Source organism: Pseudophryne corroboree, chromosome 5 (assembly GCF_028390025.1).
Source record: "Pseudophryne corroboree isolate aPseCor3 chromosome 5, aPseCor3.hap2, whole genome shotgun sequence".
Lineage (NCBI taxonomy): Eukaryota > Metazoa > Chordata > Amphibia > Anura > Myobatrachidae > Pseudophryne > Pseudophryne corroboree.
The window spans coordinates 676553767-676570432 of record NC_086448.1 but is presented as its reverse complement, the minus strand read 5'-3'; the positions used below and the strand labels follow the sequence as shown (position 1 = coordinate 676570432).

Below are 16666 nucleotides of genomic sequence, written 5' to 3'. Positions count from 1 at the left end.
GCAGGACCTAGCTTCAGAGAGTAGGGCTGCTTCTCTCCCCTCTGTCCCACGATGCAGGGAGTCTGTTGCCAGCAGAGCTCCCTGAAAATAAAAAACCTAACAAAATACTTTCTCACAGCAAGCTCAGGAGAGCTCACTGAACAGCACCCAGCTCGTCCGGGCACAGTCTCAAACTGAGGTCTGGAGGAGGGACATAGAGGGAGGAGCCAGAGCACACCAGAATCTAAATTCTTTCTTAAAGTGCCCATGTCTCCTGCGGAGCCCATCTATTCCTCATGGTCCTTACGGAGTCCCCAGCATCCACTAGGACGTTAGAGAAAATAAGATTTTAAACCTACCGACAAATCTTTTTCTCCTAGTCCGTAGAGGATGCTGGGCGCCCGTCCCAGTGCGGACTACATCTGCAAGACTTGTATATAGTTGTTGCTTTTATAAGGGTTATGTTACAGTTAGAATCGGTCTTTGACTGATACTGTTTTTTTTGTTCATACTGTTAACTGGTTGTGTATATTCCAGGTTATATGGTATGAATCTTGCCCTTAGATTAACAAAATCCTTTCCTCATATTGTCCATCTCCTCTGGGCACAGTTCTCTAACTGAGGTCTGGAGGAGGGGCATAGAGGGAGGAGCCAGTGCACACCCATACTAAAAGTTCTTTAAAGTGCCCATGTCTCCTGCGGAGCCCGTCTATACCCCATGGTCCTTACGGAGTCCCCAGCATCCTCTACGGACTAGGAGAAAAAGATTTACCGGTAGGTTTAAAATCTTATTTTTTCCCTGCACAGAAACAAAATGACCCACCCAAATCTAACTCTCTCTGCAAATGTTATATTTGCCACACCTGCAGTGCACAGGGGAAGTCATTCCGAGTTGTTAGCTCGTTGCCGATTTTCGCTATGCTGCGATTTGTTGCTAATTGCGCATGCGCAAGGCACGCAGGGCGCATGCTCTTAGTTATTTAACACAAAACTTAGTAGATTTGCTGGTGTTCCTGCGGCGCTTTTCAGTCGCACTGCTGATCGGTGAGTGATTGACAGATAAGGGGCGTTTCTGGGTGGTAACTGAGCGTTTTCCGGGAGCGTGCTAAAAAAAACGCAGGCGTGTCAGGGAAAAACGCGGGAGAGTCTGGAGAAACGGGGGAGTGGCTGGCCGAATGCAGGGACTAAACGGACTGAGCTGTTCGCAATCTGTGAGAAGGTCTGGAGCTACTCAGAAACTGCAAAGAATTATTTAGTAGCAGTTTTGCTAATCTTTCGTTCGCAATTCTGCTATGCTAAGATACACTCCCAGCGGGTGGCGGCCTAGCGTGTGCAATGCTGCTAAAAGCAGCTAGCGAGCGAACAACTCGGAATGACCCCAGTATAACAGGGAAGTCTGGCACTCTTGCAAACTCAAATGATGAAGACGCCTAGGTGCCCTGACTTTCAACGTTACAATTTCTATAAGTAAATAAATTACCAGCCCCACCCATTCATTTGTCTGTTTCTGTGGAGGACACCATGGAAGTTGTTTGTTTTAGTGGAGTGGCGGGACATTTTGCTACTGCGCTCTCCTATATACCTAAATATATATTGTACATTTATTTATACCTAAATAATTAATATCTCTATGGTGATGGTCACATGAACATGCATCTGACGGTGCTCCGTTTGCAGCGCACCGTGATGACGCCACGTATGCCTTGCCGCCGGCTGGGTAACAGTCCCATTGCAGATTGGCGCTTCACGTGGTGTCTTCCCTTTTATAAGGTAAAAGATTGTTACTTTTTTTATTCTGATGAAAATGCCGCTCTATATAAAGGCACTGAAACGTTGCTCGACTGGGACGAACTTACGCCACTGCACCATGGGGTCTATTTACTAAGTCTTGGAGAGAGATAAAGTAAAGAAAGATAAAGTACTGACCAATCAGTTCCTATAATTTTTCAAACACAGCCTGTAGCAAGGCAGAAACTGATTTTTTGGTACTTTATCTTCATCCAAGGTTTCGTAAATAGACCTCCTGATAAGAGGCTCCGGCTAGTCTATAGACTAGGCTCTGCATATTCACCGTCTGCCACACAGACAGCACACATTTGCCGAAGGCTAGGGTAGTGCTGGTATGTCACCAAGCCGCCCCTGCAGCCAGTGAGGGAGCCGCCTCTCCTCCCTCTCCCGACCCGGATGTAGTGCGCGGAGGGACCCAGGCTGCCGCTGTAGCAGCAGAGCGCAGGCTCAGGACGGGCCGGAGGCAGCAGCTGGCATGCGGTGTACGATGAGACACTGAGCCGCTGCTCCTCCGTCACTGTCCTACCAGCCAGCTCCTCTCTCCGCTGCGACATGGCGCCTATGGGCATCCGCCTGTCCCCGCTGGGGATCGGGGTGTTCTGCTTGCTCGGGCTCGGGGTGCTCTATCACGTGTACTCCGGGGTCCTGACTTGGCGGTTCCCCTCCTTCCTGCTGGGGGAGCGGGCGGATAGCGCCGTGGACCTGCGGGAGCTGCTTGCGGTGTCGGTGCAGGCTGCAAAGCTGGGCGGCGTGGAGGTGAAGACGGTGCGGGAGAGCAACAAGCTGAACGAGAACCTGAAGGGGAAGACTAGGGAGGGGGCGGATGACAAGATGACCCGGGGGGATCTGCTCTCCAACAGGAAGATGTACTATCTCCTCAAGAACACCTTCCCCGGGGTCCAAGTGAGTGTGTGCATACATGTTACATCTCCAAATGTCTCCATGCAGTATGTGTACATATGTCTCCTGTATCCCCACGGTGTGACCATACACGTCTCCTATACCTCCGCGGTGTGTCCATATATATCTCCTATACCACCATATACGTCCATATACGTCTCCTGTATCCAGGTGGTGTGTCTATACTCTATACATGTTTCCTGTATCCCAGCGGTGAGTGTCTATACACGTATGTTTCCTGTATCCCCGCGGTGAGTGTCCATATGCGTCTCCTGTATCCCCGCGGTGAGTGTCCATACACGTCTCCTATATCTCCGCGGTGAGTGTCTGTACACACCTCCCGTATACCCGCTTTGAGTGTCTGTACACACCTCCCGTATCCCCGCGGTAGGTGTCCATACGCGTCTCCCGTATTCCCGCGGTGAGTGTCAGTACACGTCTCCTATATCTCCGCGGTGAGTGTCTGTACACACCTCCCGTATACCCGCTTTGAGTGTCTGTGCACACCTCCCGTATCCCCGTGGTAGGTGTCCATACGCGTCTCCCGTATTCCCGCAGTGAGTGTCCGTACACGTCTCCCGTATCCCCGCGGTGAGTGTCCGTACACGTCTCCCCGTGGTGAGTGTCCGTACACGTCTCCCGTCTCCCCGTGGTGAGTGTCCGTACACGTCTCCCGTATCCCCGCGGTGAGTGTCCGTACACGTCTCCCGTATCCCCGCGGTGAGTGTCCGTACACGTCTCCCGTATCCCCGCGGTGAGTGTCCGTACACGTCTCCCGTATCCCCGCGGTGAGTGTCCATACATGTGTACATGTGTCCTGTATTTCTGCGAGGACTATCTATACATGTCTCCTGTATCTCTGCGGTGAGTGTACATACAATGTGTCCTATATCCCCAAGGTGAGTGTACATACATTGGTCCTAATTCAGATCTGATCGCAGCAGCAAATTTGTTAGCTAATGGGCAAAACCATGTGCACTGCAGGGGGACAGATATAACATGTGCAGAGAGAGCAATACCCCTTTCAAATCGCCAATGCTGGATCCCACCCGGGAATTGGAAACGGGTCCTTCCCGGGTGGGATCCAGCATTGGACCCTAACGGCAGGCTTCCTGACCCATCAATTTGCCTGGTTGGTTGCTAAAGCGTCGGGGGGGCGGACCCAGACTGGAAGATGAGCTCATCTCTGTGCCGCCTCTCCCTATGTAGTTATAATTCAGCCCTTAGCATTATAATCTCTGGATATTGATAGGACAACTATCTAGATACTCAATCAAATAGATTGACCAATATATTATATTTAGAGTACTAGATAGTCATCCCAGAGCACTCAGATCTGCAATAAGATACAATTAAACATACCGGTATATAAAAATAAGACACAACACAGGTAGTGAGCCTTGGTTTTAAAATTCACTTTCTCTAACGTCCTAGTGGATGCTGGGAACTCCGAAAGGACCAAGGGGAATAGCGGGCTCCGAAGGAGGCTGGGCACTCTAGAAAGATTTAGGACTACCTGGTGTGCACTGGCTCCTCCCACTATGACCCTCCTCCAAGCCTCAGTTAGATTTTGTGCCCGGCCGAGGTTGGATGCACACTAGGGGCTCTCCTGAGCTCTTAGAAGAAAGATAGTCTTAGGTTTATTATTTTCAGTGAGACCTGCTGGCAACAGGCTCACTGCAGCGAGGGACTAAGGGGAGAAGAAGCGATCTCGCCTGCTTGCAGCCGGATTGGGCTTCTTAGGCTACTGGACACCATTAGCTCCAGAGGGATCGACCGCAGGCCCAGCCTTGATGTTCGGTCCCGGAGCCGCGCCGCCGTCCCCCTTACAGAGCCAGAAGCAAGAGGATGGTCCGGAAAATCGGCGGCATGAAGACATCAGTCTTCACCAAGGTAGCGCACAGCACTGCAGCTGTGCGCCATTGCTCCTCTCACACTTCACACTCCGGTCACTGAGGGTGCAGGGCGCTGGGGGGGGGGGGCGCCCTGAGGCAGCAATAAAAACACCTTGGCTGGCAAAAATACCTCAATATATAGCCCCAGGGGCTATATATGAGGTAAATACCCCTGCCAGATTCCATAAAAAAGCGGGAGAATAGGCCGCGGAAAAGGGGCGGAGCTATCTCCCTCAGCACACTGGGCACCATTTTTCCCTCACAGTTCCGCTGGAAGGAAGCTCCCTGGCTCTCCCCTGCAGACTACTCTACAGAAAAGGGTAAAAAAGAGAGAGGGGGGGCATTTAATTTGGCGCAGTATATAGTTTATATTAAAAAGCAGCTATAAGGGACATAACTCAGTTAGTCCCTGCCTTATATAGCGCTCTGGTGTGTGCTGGCATACTCTCACTCTGTCCCCCCAAAGGGCTTTTGTGGGTCCTGTCCACTATATTGAGCATTCCCTGTGTGTGTGGAGTGTGTCGGTACGGCTGTGTCGACATGTTTGATGAGGATAATGAGGTGGAGGTGGAGCAGATGCCTTTAGAAGGGATGTCACCCCCTGGGGGGCAGACACCTGAGTGGATGTGCTTATGGAAGGAAATGAGTGCACGTATAGACTCATTACATAAGAAATTTGACGACACGCCGACTGCGGGACAGCCGAGTTCTCAGCTCGTGCCTGTCCAGGTGTCTCAAAAGTCTTCAGGGGCTCTGAAACGCCCGCTATCTCAGATGGCACAAGTAGATGTCGACACGGATACTGACACCAGTGTCGACGACGAGGAGTCAAATTTAATGCCCATTAAGGCCATTCACTGCATGATTGAGGCAATGAAAGAGGTGTTAAATATCTCTGATTTACATCCAGGTACCACAAAAAAGGGTATTATGTTTGGGGAGAAAAAACTACCTGTAGTTTTTTCCCCCGTCAGATGAATTAAATGAAGTGTGTGAAGAAGCGTGGGCTTCCCCTGATAAGAAATTGGTAATTCCTAAGAAGGTACTAATGGCGTTCCCTTTCCCGCCAGAGGATAGGTTACGTTGGGAAACACCTCCTAGAGTGGATAAAGCGCTCACACGTTTGTCTAAAAAGGTGGCACTACCGTCTCAGGATACGGCCGCCCTTAAGGAACCTGCTGATAGAAAGCAGGAGGCGATCCTGAAGTCTGTATATACACACTCAGGCATTATACTTAGACCAGCTATTGCGTCAGCATGGATGTGCAGTGCTGCCGCTGCGTGGTCGGATAAACTGTCAGAAAATATTGACACACTAGACAGAGACGATTCTGCTAACAATTGACCATATCAAAGACTCAGTCTTATATATGAGAGATGCACAGAGGGAAGTCTGCCGGCTGGCATCTAAAATAAGTGCATTGTCCATCTCTGCTAGGAGATGCTTATGGACTCGCCAGTGGACTGGAGATGCAGATTCCAAAAGGCACATGGAAGTTTTGCCTTATAAGGGGGAGGAATTATTTGGGGATGGTCTCTCCGACCTAGTTTCCACAGCAACGTCTGGGAAGTCAGCATTTTTACCCCATGTCCCCTCACAGCCTAAGAAGGCGCCATTTTATCAGGTTCAGTCCTTTCGGACCCAGAAAAACAAGCGGGGAAAAGGAGGGTCTTTTCTCTCTAGAGGCAGAGGTAGGGGAAAAAGGCTGCAACAAACAGCAGGTTCCCAGGAGCAAAAGTCCTCCCCCGCTTCCTCTTCCAAGTCCGCCGCATGACGGTGGGGCTCCACAGGCGGAGCCAGGTACGGTGGGGGCCCGCCTCATGAATTTCAGCGATCAGTGGGCTCGCTCACAGGTGGATCCCTGGATCCTTCAAATAGTATCTCAGGGGTACAAGCTAGAATTCGAGGCGGCTCCACCCCACCGGTTCCTAAAATCTGCCTTGCCGATTGCTCCCTCAGACAGGGAGGCGGTGCTAGCAGCGATTCACAAGCTGTATTCCCAGCAGGTGATAATCAAGGTACCCCTACTTCAACAAGGCCGGGGTTACTATTCCACACTATTTGTGGTGCCGAAACCGGACGGTTCGGTGAGACCCATTTTAAATTTGAAATCCTTGAACATATACAGCTGCCTCTCTGCCATCTCCTCCTGGATGTCTGAGCGCTCTCTGAAGCTCAACATGGATAAAACTGAACTTATTATCTTTCCCCAAGCCAGAGCAACACCCCCTACAAACATCTCTATCACTGTTGACAACACTATCATCTCCCCCGTTCCCCAACTCCGCTGCCTGGGCGTCACTCTTGACTCCTCCCTCTCCTTTGCACCCTACATCCAAGCTCTGGCGCAATCTTGTCGGTTCCAGCTACGCAACATTGCTCGCATCAGGCCATTTCTCTCCCAGAGTGCAACTAAACTAATCATCCACTCACTGGTCATCTCACGACTTGACTACTGCAATGCGCTCCTCACTGGCCTCACTTGCTCCCACATCGCTCCCCTCCAATCTGTCCTCAACTCTGCAGCTAGGCTCATCTTCCTCTCCCGCCGCACCACTTCTGCCACTCCCCTTCAACAAAATCTACACTGGCTCCCATTCCCCTACAGAATCCTCTTCAAACTCCTCACCCTCACATACAAGGCCATCTCTAATTCCACTGCTCCCTACATCTCCAACCTCCTCTCCCTTCATACTCCCTCCCGCCCACTACGGTCGGCTGATGACCGTCGCCTCTCCTCTGCCTTGGTCACTGCTTCCCATGCACGAGTTCAGGATTTTGCCCGTGCTGCACCCCTTCATTGGAATGCGCTCCCCCGCTCCATTAGACTCTCCCCGACCTTGCAAAGCTTCAAACGGGCATTGAAAACCCACCTATTCATCAAAGCGTACCCCTCCAATGCATAACCTAGTCCTTAGGTTGCTCCTCCATCCCCCTGCCCCATGCCTTTGACATCTCTGCTTTGCTCGCATACCACCATCAGGCTTACCTGCTTGCACCTCATGTCATCTGTCTGTTGCCCCTCCCCACTAGATTGTTAGCTCTTCAGAGCAGGGCCCTCTTTCCTCTTGTCTAAACCCTCTTCTTGACACATTTCACTCAGCGACCATCTTTACCTGCTTTCTCTCCTGCTGGTAAAGGCTCATCTCTATCTATGGCCGCCAGCCCCAAGTAGTACAATGATTACTCCTTCGCTACTTACATCTAAGCTGTATTATGTTTTGAGAATTGTGTTGCTCTTTGTTACCTGCACTCCATTTTTGTTATTTATTGTTATGCTAAGTTTTGTCTCCCTGTACTGTCCTTTGTACGGCGCTGCGAAACACTTGTGGCGCCCTATAAATAAAATGTAATAATAATATACATAAAAAAATTCAAGTTCAAGATGGAATCGCTCAGGGCGGTTATTGCAAGCCTGGAGGAGGGGGATTACATGGTATCCCTGGACATCAAGGATGCTTACCTGCATGTCCCCATTTACCATCCTCACCAGGAGTACCTCAGATTTGTGGTACAGGATTGCCATTACCAATTCCAGACGCTGCCGTTTGGACTCTCCACGGCACCGAGGGTATTTACCAAGGTTATGGCGGAAATGATGATACTCCTTCGAAAAAAGGGAGTTTTAATTATCCCATACTTGGACGATCTCCTAATAAAGGCACGATCCAAGGAACAGTTGTTAGTGGGAGTAGCACTATCTCAGGAAGTGCTGCGCCAGCACGGCTGGATTCTGAATATCCCAAAGTCACAGCTGGTCCCGACGACACGTCTAATGTTCCTGGGAATGATTCTGGACACAGTCCAGAAAAAAGTGTTTCTCCCGGAGGAGAAAGCCAGGGAGTTGTCTTCTCTAGTCAGAGACCTCCTAAAACCAAAACAGGTATCGGTGCATCACTGCACGCGGGTCCTGGGAAAGATGGTAGCTTCTTACGAAGCAATTCCATTCGGCAGGTTCCATGCCAGGATTTTTCAGTGGGACCTGTTGGACAAGTGGTCCGGATCGCATCTTCAGATGCATCGCCTGATAACCCTGTCCCCAAGAACCAGGGTGTCTCTTCTGTGGTGGCTGCAGAGTGCTCATCTTTTGGAGGGCCGCAGATTCGGCATACAGGACTGGGTCCTGGTGACCACGGATGCCAGCCTACGAGGCTGGGGGGCAGTCACAAAGGGAAGAAACTTCCAAGGACTATGGTCAAGTCAGGAGACTTCCCTTCACATAAATATTCTGGAACTAAGGGCCATTTACAATGCCCTAAGTCAAGCAAAATCCCTGCTCCTACACCAGCCGGTGCTGATCCAGTCAGACAACATCACGGCAGTCGCCCATGTGAATCGACAGGGTGGCACAAGAAGCAGGATGGCAATGGCAGAAGCCACAAGGATTCTCCGATGGGCGGAAAATCATGTACTAGCACTGTCAGCAGTGTACATCCCGGGAGTGGACAACTGGGAAGCAGACTTTCTCAGCAGGCACGACCTCCACCCGGGAGAGTGGGGACTTCATCCAGAAGTCTTCCAAATGATTGTAAATCAGTGGGGTCGTCCACAGGTGGACATGATGGCGTCCCGCCTAAACAAAAAACTAGAGAGGTATTGCGCCAGGTCAAGAGACCCTCAGGCGATAGCTGTGGACGCTCTAGTGACACCGTGGGTGTACCAGTCAGTTTATGTGTTCCCTCCTCTACCTCTCATACCAAAGGTATTGAGAATAATAAGAAAGCGAGGTGTAAACACAATTCTCGTGGTTCCGGATTGGCCAAGAAGAGCGTGGTACCCGGAACTTCAAGAGATGATCTCAGAGGACCCGTGGTCTCTGCCGCTCAGACAAGACCTGCTACAGCAGGGGCCCTGTCTGTTCCAAGACTTACCGCGGCTGCGTTTGACGGCATGGCGGTTGAACGCCGGATCCTGAAGGAAAAGGGCATTCCGGAGGAAGTCATTCCTACGCTTATTAAAGCTAGAAAAGAGGTTACAGCAAATCATTATCACCGCATATGGCGGAAGTATGTTGCATGGTGTGAGGCCGAAAAGGCCCCAACAGAGGAATTTCAACTAGGTCGATTTCTGCATTTCCTGCAAGCAGGAGTTAATATGGGCCTAAAACTAGGCTCCATTAAAGTACAGATCTCGGCTCTGTCGATTTTCTTTCAAAAAGAACTAGCTTCAGTACCTGAAGTTCAGACATTTGTGAAAGGAGTGCTGCATATTCAGCCCCCATTTGTGCCTCCTGTGGCACCTTGGGATCTCAACGTGATGTTGAGTTTCTTAAAATCACATTGGTTTGAGCCACTAAAAACCGTGGATCTGAAATATCTCACGTGGAAAGTGGTCATGTTATTGGCTTTGGCTTCAGCCAGGCGTGTGTCAGAATTGGCGGCTTTATCATGTAAAAGCCCTTATCTGATTTTCCATATGGATAGGGCAGAATTGAGGACTCGTCCCCAATTTCTCCCAAAGGTGGTGTCAGCGTTTCACCTGAACCAGCCTATTGTGGTGCCTGCGGCTACTAGGGACTTGGAGGACTCCAAGTTGCTAGACGTTGTCAGGGCCCTGAAAATATGTTTCCAGGACGGCTGGAGTCAGAAAATCTGACTCGCTGTTTATCCTGTATGCACCCAACAAGCTGGGTGCTCCTGCTTCTAAGCAGACTATTGCTCGCTGGATTTGTAGTACAATTCAGCTTGCTCATTCTGTGGCAGGCCTGCCACAGCCAAAATCTGTAAATGCCCATTCCACTAGGAAGGTGGGCTCATCTTGGGCGGCTGCCCGAGGGGTCTCGACTTTACAACTTTGCCGAGCAGCTACTTGGTCAGGGGCAAACACGTTTGCAAAATTCTACAAATTTGATACCCTGGCTGAGGAGGACCTGGAGTTCTCTCATTCGGTGCTGCAGAGTCATCCGCACTCTCCCGCCCGTTTGGGAGCTTTGGTATAATCCCCATGGTCCTTTCGGAGTTCCCAGCATCCACTAGGACGTTAGAGAAAATAAGAATTTACTCACCGGTAATTCTATTTCTCGTAGTCCGTAGTGGATGCTGGGCGCCCATCCCAAGTGCGGTTTATCTGCAAAACTTGTACATAGTTATTGTTAACTAAATCGGGTTATTGTTGAGCCATCTGTTGAGAGGCTCAGTTGTTTCATACTGTTAACTGGGATTCATATCACGAGTTGTACGGTGTGATTGGTGTGGCTGGTATGAGTCTTACCCGGGATTCAAAATCCTTCCTTATTGTGTACGCTCGTCCGGGCACAGTGTCCTAACTGAGGCTTGGAGGAGGGTCATAGTGGGAGGAGCCAGTGCACACCAGGTAGTCCTAAATCTTTCTAGAGTGCCCAGCCTCCTTCGGAGCCCGCTATTCCCCTTGGTCCTTTCGGAGTTCCCAGCATCCACTACGGACTACGAGAAATAGAATTACCGGTGAGTAAATTCTTATTTTATTAATTATTTCATTCACTTTGTGTAGTTTGTGTATTATTTTGTAATATTTGACGTATTGCACTGTTCTATTTCGTGTTTAGACAATTTTAATGTATCTATTAAAAGTAAAATTTTAATATTTTCTCACGTGCGCCAACAAAGAGACATTCTTTGCCTTCCCTTCTTTGTTGTACAATCTGATTGTCTCTGGCTGCACCCCCGAACATCCAGCCACAAGGGATCGATTTACTGACGGATATTAATCGGGGTCTTCTCTTTCAACTAGACATTATTAATTATTCAGCTGGTGCAGAGCATACCCTATCTCCCTTTTCCCCTTTATGTTCTATGTAGTGAATGGACCCGGGAACCCGTTCACACTGCCACTGACCAGGTATTCAAGCCGGGAATAACACTGCTTTATTCCCGTTGGGAATTACCGGGTCAGGCGACCCGGCAATTCGACCATGGCCCTTTCACACCGCACACTGACCCGTGTCGATACCAGGTTATTTGTGCGGTGTGAAAGGAGTATTAGATTTGGGTGGGTTATATTGTTTCTGTCCAGGGTAAATACTGGCTGCTTTATTTTTACACTGCAATTTAGATACCAGTTTGAACCCACCTCACCCAAATCTATCTCTCCCTAAACATGTTTTCTCTATCGTCCTAAGTGGATGCTGGGGTTCCTGAAAGGACCATGGGGAATAGCGGCTCCGCAGGAGACAGGGCACAAAAGTAAAGCTTTTACAGGTCAGGTGGTGTGTACTGGCTCCTCCCCCTATGACCCTCCTCCAGACTCCAGTTAGATTTTTGTGCCCGGCCGAGAAGGGTGCAATTCTAGGTGGCTCTCATAAAGAGCTGCTTAGAGAGTTTAGCTTAGGTTTTTTATTTTACAGTGATTCCTGCTGGCAACAGGATCACTGCAACGAGGGACAGAGGGGAGAAGAAGTGAACTCACCTGCGTGCAGGATGGATTGGCTTCTTGGCTACTGGACATGAAGCTCCAGAGGGACGATCACAGGTACAGCCTGGATGGTCACCGGAGCCACGCCGCCGGCCCCCTCACAGATGCTGAAGCAAGAAGAGGTCCAGAATCGGCGGCTGAAGACTCCTGCAGTCTTCTTAAGGTAGCGCACAGCACTGCAGCTGTGCGCCATTTTCCTCTCAGCACACTTCACACGGCAGTCACTGAGGGTGCAGGGCGCTGGGGGGGGGCGCCCTGGGAGGCAAATGAAAACCTTTAAAAAGGCTAAAAATACCTCACATATAGCCCCAGAGGCTATATGGAGATATTTACCCCTGCCTAAATGTACTAAATAGCGGGAGACGAGCCCGCCGAAAAAGGGGCGGGGCCTATCTCCTCAGCACACGGCGCCATTTTCTGTCACAGCTCCGCTGGTCAGGAAGGCTCCCAGGTCTCTCCCCTGCACTGCACTACAGAAACAGGGTATAACAGAGAGGGGGGGCAGAATAAATGGCAATATATTAATATAAAAGCAGCTATAAGGGAGCACTTAATCATAAGGCTATCCCTGTCATATATAGCGCTTTTTGGTGTGTGCTGGCAGACTCTCCCTCTGTCTCCCCAAAGGGCTAGTGGGTCCTGTCTTCGTATAGAGCATTCCCTGTGTGTCTGCTGTGTGTCGGTACGTGTGTGTCGACATGTATGAGGACGTTATTGGTGTGGAGGCGGAGCAATTGCCAAATATGAGGATGTCACCTCCTAGGGGGTCGACACCAGAATGGATGCCTTTATTTGTGGAATTACGGGATAACGTCAACTCGCTTAAGCAGTCGTTTGCCGACATGAGGCGGCCGGACACTCAATTAGTGTCTGTCCAGGCGCCTCAAACACCGTCAGGGGCTGTAAAACGTCCCTTGCCTCAGTCGGTCGACACAGACCCAGACACAGGCACTGATTCCGGTGGTGAAGGTGACGAATCAACCGTATTTTCCAGTAGGGCCACACGTTATATGATTTTGGCAATAAAGGAGATGTTACATTTAGCTGATACTACAGGTACCACTAAACAGGGTATTATGTGGGGTGTGAAAAAACTACCAGTAGTTTTTACCGAATCAGAAGAATTAAATGACGTGTGTGATGAAGCGTGGGGTGCCCCGATAAAAAACTGCTAATTTCAAAGAAGTTATTGGCTTTATACCCTTTCCCGCCAGAGGTTAGGGAGCGCTGGGAAACACCTCCTAGGGTGGACAAAGCGCTAACACGCTTATCAAAACAAGTGGCGTTATCCTCTCCTGAGACGGACGCACTTAAAGATCCATCAGATAGGAGGATGGAAAATATCCAAAAAGGTATATACACACATGCAGGTGTTATACTACGACCAGCTATTGCGACTGCCTGGATGTGCAGTGCTGGGGTAGTTTGGTCAGAGTCCCTGATCGAAAATATTGATACCCTGGACAGGGACAATATTTTACTGTCGTTAGAACAAATAAAGGATGCATTTCTTTATATGCGTGATGCACAGAGAGATATCTGCACACTGGCATCACGGGTAAGTGCTATGTCCATTTCGGCCAGAAGAGCTTTATGGACACGACAGTGGACAGGCGATGCGTAGAGGAGTTATTTGAGGTCGGTCTATCGGATTTGGTGGCCACGGCTACGGCCGGGAAATCCACCTTTCTACCTCAAGTCACTCCCCAACAGAAAAAGGCACCGACCTTTCAACCGCAGCCCTTTCGTTCCTTTAAAAATAAGAGAGCAAAGGGCTATTCATATCTGCCACGAGGCAGAGGACGAGGGAAGAGACAGCAACAGGCAGCTCCTTCCCAGGAACAGAAGCCCTCCCCGGCTTCTACAAAAGCCTCAGCATGACGCTGGGGCTTCGCAAGCGGACTCGGGGGCGGTAGGCGGTCGTCTCAAAAATTACAGCGCGCAGTGGGCTCACTCGCAGGTAAATCCCTGGATCCTGCAGATAATATCTCAGGGGTACAGGTTGAAATTAGAGACAGAGCCACCTCGCCGTTTCCTGAAGTCTGCTTTACCAACGTCCCCCTCAGAAAGGGAGACGGTTTTGGAAGCCATTCACAAGCTGTATTCTCAGCAGGTGATAGTCAAGGTACCTCTTCTACAACAAGGGAAGGGGTATTATTCCACTCTATTTGTGGTACCGAAGCCGGATGGCTCGGTAAGGCCTATTCTAAATCTGAAGTCCTTGAACCTATACATAAAGAAGTTCAAGTTCAAGATGGAGTCACTCAGAGCAGTGATAGCGAACCTGGAAGAAGGGGACTTTATGGTATCCTTGGACATCAAGGATGCGTATCTCCACGTTCCAATTACCCCTCACACCAGGGGTACCTCAGGTTCGTTGTACAAAACTGTCACTATCAGTTTCAGACGCTGCCGTTTGGTTTGTCCACGGCACCTCGGGTCTTTACAAAGGTAATGGCCGAGATAATATTTCTTCTTCGAAGAAAAGGCGTATTAATTATCCCATACTTGGACGATCTCCTAATAAGGGCAAGGTCCAGAGAACAGCTAGAGATGGGTTTAGCACTATCTCAAGAGGTGCTAAAGCAGCACGGATGGATTCTGAATATTCCAAAATCCCAATTAATGCCGACAACTCGTCTGCTGTTCCTGGGGATGATTCTGGACACAGTTCAGAAAAAGGTTTTTCTTCCCGAAGAAAAAGCCAAGGAGTTATCTGACCTGGTCAGGAACCTCCTAAAACCAGGAAAGGTGTCTGTACATCAATGCACAAGAGTCCTGGGAAAAAATGGTAGCTTCTTACGAAGCAATCCCTTTCGGCAGATTCCATGCAAAGGGATCTGTTGGACAAATGGTCAGGGTCGCATCTTCAGATGCACCTGCGGATAACCCTGTCGCCGAGGACAAGGGTATCCCTTCTGTGGTGGTTGCAGGAGGCTCATCTATTGGAGGGCCGCAGATTCGGCATACAGGATTGGATCCTGGTGACCACGGATGCCAGCCTGAGAGGCTGGGGAGCAGTCACACAGGGAAGAAATTTCCAGGGAGTGTGGTCGAGCCTGAAAAAGTCTCTTCACATAAGCATTCTGGAACTAAGAGCAATCTACAATGCTCTAAGCCAGGCGGAACCTCTGCTTCAAGGAAGACCGGTGTTGATCCAGTCGGACAACATCACGGCAGTCGCCCATGTAAACAGACAGGGCGGCACAAGAAGCAGGAGGGAAATGGCAGAAGCTGCCAGGATCCTTCGCTGGGCGGAGAATCACGTGATAGCACTGTCAGCAGTATTCATCCCGGGCGTGGACAACTGGGAAGCAGACTTCCTCAGCAGACACGACCTTCACCCGGGAGAGTGGGGACTTCATCCAGAAGTTTTCCACATGCTATTAAACCGTTGGGTAAAACCAATGGTGGACATGATGGCGTCTCGCCTCAACAAAGCACTGGACAGGTATTGCGCCAGGTCAAGAGATCCGCAGGCAATAGCTGTGGACGAGCTGGTAACACCTTGGGTGTACCAGTCGGTATATGTGTTTCCTCCTCTGCCTCTCATACCAAAGGTATTGAGGATTATACGGCAAAGAGGAGTAAGACTAGTGGCTCCGGATTGGCCAAGAAGAACTTGGTACCCGGAACTTCAAGAGATGGTCACGGACGATCCGTGACCTCTACTTCTGAGAAGGGACCTGCTTCAGCAGGGTCCTTGTCTTTTTCAAGACTTACCGCGGCTGCGTTTGACGGCATGGCGTTGAATGCCAGATCCTAAAAGGAAAAGGCATTCCAGAAGAAGTCATTCCTACCTTGATAAAGGCAAGGAAGGAAGTCACCGCGAAGCATTATCGCCGTATTTGGCGAAAATATGTTGCGTGGTGCGAGCAGCGGAGTGCTCCGATGGAGGAATTTCAACTGGGTCGTTTTCCTACATTTCCTGCAATCCGGATTGTCTATGGGTCTCAAATTGGGATCTATTAAGGTTCAAATTTCGGCCCTATCAATATTCTTCCACAAAGAATTGGCCTCAGTCCCTGAGGTCCAGATTTTTATCAAAGGAGTACTGCATATACAGCCTCCTGTGGTGCCTAAGGTGGCACCGTGGGATCTAAATGTAGTTTTAGATTTCCTCAAATCCAATTGGTTTGAACCACTAAAGAATGTGGATTTGAAATATCTCACATGGAAAGTGACTATGTTACTGGCCCTGGCTTCGGCCGGGAGAGTATCTGAACTGGCGGCTTTGTCTTATAAAAGCCCTTATTTAATTTTCCATTCGACATAGGGCAGAGCTGCGGACGCGTCCGCATTTTCTCCCTAAGGTGGTATCAGCGTTTCACCTGAATCAGCCTATTGTAGTGCCTGCGGCTACAGACGACTTGAAGGACTCCAAGTTGTTGGACGTTGTCAGAGCCTTAAAAAATATACATTTAAAGGACGGCTGGAGTCAGAAAATCTGACTCGCTGTTTATACTGTATGCACCCAACAAGTTGGGTGCACCTGCTTCTAAGCAGTCGATTGCTCGTTGGTTTTGTAACAAAATTCAACTTGTACATTCTGTGGCAGGCCGGCCACAGTCTAAATCTGTTAAGGCCCATTCCGCAAGGAAGGTGGGCTCATCTTGGGCGGCTGCCCGAGGGGTCTCGGCATTACAACTCTGCCGAGCAGCTACGTGGTCAGGGGAGAACACGTTTGTAAATTTTTACAAATTTGATACCCTGG

At 49.8% G+C, this 16666-nt stretch overlaps 1 protein-coding gene across 1 annotated transcript in view; it reads left to right on the top strand.

The window, feature by feature from the left end:
- The first annotated feature begins 2042 nt into the window (after positions 1 to 2042).
- Positions 2043 to 16666, top strand: part of BPNT2 (3'(2'), 5'-bisphosphate nucleotidase 2) — a 71356-nt gene continuing 56732 nt past the window's right edge. Inside the window, exon 1 of the mRNA XM_063923753.1 lies at positions 2043 to 2670. Coding sequence (XP_063779823.1) covers positions 2320 to 2670 — 351 coding nt within the window. The 5' untranslated portion in view covers positions 2043 to 2319. The remainder of the gene's footprint in view (positions 2671 to 16666) is intronic.